The sequence below is a fragment of the Lactuca virosa genome, chromosome 5, assembly GCF_052849685.1.
Source record: "Lactuca virosa cultivar CGN04683 chromosome 5, Lactuca_virosa_CGN04683_v6, whole genome shotgun sequence".
Taxonomy (NCBI): domain Eukaryota; kingdom Viridiplantae; phylum Streptophyta; class Magnoliopsida; order Asterales; family Asteraceae; genus Lactuca; species Lactuca virosa.
Genome location: NC_136430.1, coordinates 423,625,726 through 423,629,562, shown reverse-complemented (window position 1 = coordinate 423,629,562; position 3,837 = coordinate 423,625,726). Strand labels below are relative to the sequence as shown.

The window sequence follows — 3,837 nt, the reverse complement described above, 5'->3', positions numbered from 1 at the left end:
AATAAGCGTAAGAGAGACGGAAAGGCGTGCCTCCCATCATCTTCCAGACAAAAAGTAGTACGCTTTCCCACAAAACTAAAATTTAAAAGGGTTTGAGAAATAAATACAGAAACTCGCCGGTGAAAACAAGGAGAGGAACTCGCCGGAGAAACCGCTAATCTTCTCATCGATGATCTCGTCATCTTACTACACATATAATAAATTCAAAAGCTTGCCCTTCACTCGATGGTTCTGGGTTTCTGACTGATCCTAGGGTTTATCTAACATCTTTGTTTTTCTGTATTTCAATTGGTCGTAGATATACACATACACTGCCTTCGAAACCGGCGGTGGTCGGGTTTTGCTAATGGATGGTAGTATGACTGACCCACCGTTAGTAGATGCCAAGGAGAACAAATTCTTAAAGGGTACTTTCGCTGTTGTCGGAATTATGTCTACTCTCGTCATCTATGGTGTCTTACAGGTACGTTTTGTTTAACCAAAAGTTACATTTCTGTAATCATCTGTATACATGTGAAGACGAGCTGAGTTATGTGGAGAATTTATTGTAAAGTTAAATCGAGTACACGAAGGTTAAATCAAGCTAATTGCAACTAGATAGACGATTGATTTTATTCAATATGAAGAGAAAAAACTCAAGAAATTAGGGGAAACGAGGTTTTGGATGTAATATAGCTGCAATAATGATTGTTACCATTGGCATTTTTTGAACATACAAAAAGTCGAATCCTTTGCTTTAAACTCATTGATTTGAATATAAAGTTTATGCCAATCTTATTTCCATGTTTTTCTTTTGTCAAGATGTTTCATTTGGTAGATTGAATGATCTTGATTTGAAAAAAAGGGGCAACAGAATTGAAAAAAGAGATGATCATGATCTAATCTAACACTTTGTGCAGTGATTCATTATTAAAACCTTTTCTTGAATCTTCATCTACAGGAGAAGATTATGAGAGTTCCATATGGTCCAAACCATGAATTCTTCAAACATTCGTTATTTCTTGTTTTCTGTAACCGCATTACCACATCTGCAGTATCTGCAGTTTTTTTACTGGTAAGTTATGAACATTCTTCAACAAATGCAACATTTCATAAAATTTCTTTTACCACATTTTACATTCTTTTTTATCTTATCTATCTTTTATTTCCATCACAGACAAGTAAAAAAGCTTTGGATCCTGTTGCTCCAGTTTACAAGTACTGTATTGTATCAATATCTAACATACTAACTACAACATGTCAATATGAGGTCATATGTTCTTTTCATTCTTATTTCTTATTATCACTAACAAATATTTCTTTGTGTTTATGCTTACATTTTAACATTCTTGATTTATCTTATATCTTCAGGCTCTTAAATATGTTAGCTTTCCTGTTCAGACCCTGGCTAAGTGTGCCAAAATGATACCAGTAATGGTAAGTTTCAAAAGTACAATACTACCCTTCAAAAGAAAATAAAAATTAATTTTACAGATAGCTAATACTTCTTCTTACATGATATTTTTTTTTGTTTGTAGATTTGGGGCACATTAATTATGCAAAAGAAGTACAAAGGGCCAGATTATTTTTTGGCTGTACTAGTTACCCTTGGATGTTCACTATTTATTCTATTCCCAGTAATTACCATTCTACCCCTCCTTGTCATTTTGAAAAAATTGGGAGAACATCAACAAATGCTAATGAATTTATTCTACCCTTTTTGTAGGGAGCAAGTGAGTTAACTCCTTACCATAAAGGAAGGGAAAGCACAGTGTGGGGAGTGTCCCTGATGATTGGTTATCTCGGGTAGGGGTAGTTTGGTAATTTTACATTAATTTCAATAATCAGTTTTCTAATTAATCATTGCTACCTCGATAATTAGATAGATAATCAGTTGGTTAGAAGGTGGGGGTAGTTGGGTAATCTTACATTTATGATTTATGTCAAATGTCAATGATAAATTTATATGTATGTAGCTACTTTCTACCTTATTGTTATCTGAACTTAATTAACCTTAAATGATCAGAAAATCATCATTATAATTTAAAACATATCTGTTTTGTGGAAACATTGATATTTTTATTTATTTATTTATTTTAATTTCTCAGGTTTGATGGGTTTACTAGCACATTTCAAGATAAATTATTTAAAGGATATGATATGGGAATTTATAATCAAATTTTCTACACCACACTCTGTTCTTGCATACTCAGCTTAACTGGTAAGTAACTAATCAAATCTTGAAAACATTTTTTTTTTTTTAAAAATTTTATACACGAGATTATTTGATCATTATTATTATTAATTTTTTTTCCATTTTGCTAGGTTTAATCTTGCAGGGAAATCTTCTCATGGCAATGGATTTTGTTTCTCGCCACAAGGATTGTTTCTTTGATGTTGCATTGCTTTCAACTGTAAGCCATTTTTACCAAGGGCAATTTTGTCAAAATGTGGACTTTTTTTGGATACCATTTTTTTTAATCTCATAATATGTTGTTTTTTTTTTTTAATTGCAGGTTGCAACAGCAAGTCAATTCTTTATATCTTACACAATTCGCACATTTGGAGCTCTTACATTTGCCACTATAATGACCACTAGACAAGTAAACAAAAAAAAATATATAATTAATTATTTATCTTCCTTATATTTATACTCTCCATTAACTTTTTTTTTTTTTTTTTAAATAAAATTTTGTAGTTAGTGAGCATTCTGCTATCCTGTGTGTGGTTTGGCCACCCCCTTAGTGTGGAACAATGCATTGGAGCTGTAAGCATCCATTTACACCCTTTTTTAGACCTCATTTATCTGTTTTTGATAATTAGGATGACAAGGGCATTTATGTCTTTTGCATAAATGAGTCTCTCCCACCTTGTTTCACATTTTTGTGGGAAAAAAAGCTGAATTTTTTGTCCTATTGGCATGATATGATATCATATGACATGACTAAACAATCTTTCTAGAATGAGAAGGGTATTTATGTCTTTTTCACCATTTTGGGTGTGAAAAAATTGAAAATTTTGCCCCATTGACATGACATGACCAGACAAGACATAACAACCTTTGTATTGCTATTCTTGATGATTATGATGAGAAGGACATTTATGTCTTTTACGCATGAGAGATCCATCATAACAGGGGCATAATAAGGTCAAAACATGTTACTAAATAATTTTATTTTTTTTCAGGTTATTGTTTTTGGGTCTCTTTATGCGAGGGGTTTCTTGAAAAAAACTCCTGAGAAACCGTTGCCCTCATTACACAAGTCAGATGAAGAAGAAGCAAGTGTTCCATTGAAGGTGATTGCCTAATACAAAGGGCATTTTTGTCAGAATTTGGTAAAAAGATTTTTAGATACGGTTATGGTTGACCATTATACGTCGGGTTTTAGCAAATGCTACCAACAGAAAGACTGTTTTTTTTAGACCATAGAGATTTAAGTGCACACTCTAATTATCTTCTTTGTTTTTTGGTTAAAAGATTTTTACTTCTTTGGTAGATATGGACACATGAGACTTGAAAAAATGTTGATTATTTTTTAATTTCTCACTTTATGACTTCGAGATTATAGGGGGCTCTCTTGATTTGTTGCTAACTTAGAAGTTAGAAGAACAAACTATTGTATTTAGTTAACAAATCCTTAAAGTTGATCAAAATATATTCCAAGTTTTTAGGGATACGGTATGTTTGGCAATATTAATCGGAAGTTGGAAATGGGAAGCCGGAAGTTGGAAAGCTGGTAGCTGAAGCTGTAACTTTTATCTGTGTAGAAGTGTTCAACAATAGTACTTGTACACGTTTAAAATGTGTAAAGGCTTTAAGCAATGCGTAGCAGCGAGAGTTTAAACAATACTTTTTAT

General features: G+C 32.4%; 1 protein-coding gene across 1 annotated transcript; it reads left to right on the top strand.

Moving 5' to 3' along the window:
- Window positions 1-3,837, top strand: LOC145112661 (UDP-galactose/UDP-glucose transporter 5B-like). The gene is made up of 12 exons (XM_079048797.1): window positions 1-463; window positions 941-1,054; window positions 1,157-1,249; window positions 1,351-1,416; window positions 1,518-1,616; window positions 1,706-1,785; window positions 2,088-2,200; window positions 2,305-2,393; window positions 2,496-2,582; window positions 2,678-2,746; window positions 3,166-3,276; window positions 3,652-3,837. Exons 1-12 carry the CDS (start codon window positions 347-349, stop codon window positions 3,718-3,720), a joined length of 1,107 nt encoding a protein of 368 aa, XP_078904923.1. The 5' UTR covers window positions 1-346; the 3' UTR covers window positions 3,721-3,837.

What these genes read in the sequence shown, in the direction of transcription:
- LOC145112661 (XM_079048797.1), top strand. Translation starts at nt 347, where the DNA reads ATGGATGGTAGTATGACTGACCCACCGTTAGTAGATGCCAAGGAGAAC. An exon ending in TTGCATACTCAGCTTAACTG is followed by an intron (nt 2,201 to 2,304) that starts GTAAGTAACTAA and finishes CCATTTTGCTAG; the next exon opens with GTTTAATCTTGCAGGGAAAT. An exon ending in CTATAATGACCACTAGACAA is followed by an intron (nt 2,583 to 2,677) that starts GTAAACAAAAAA and finishes AAAATTTTGTAG; the next exon opens with TTAGTGAGCATTCTGCTATC.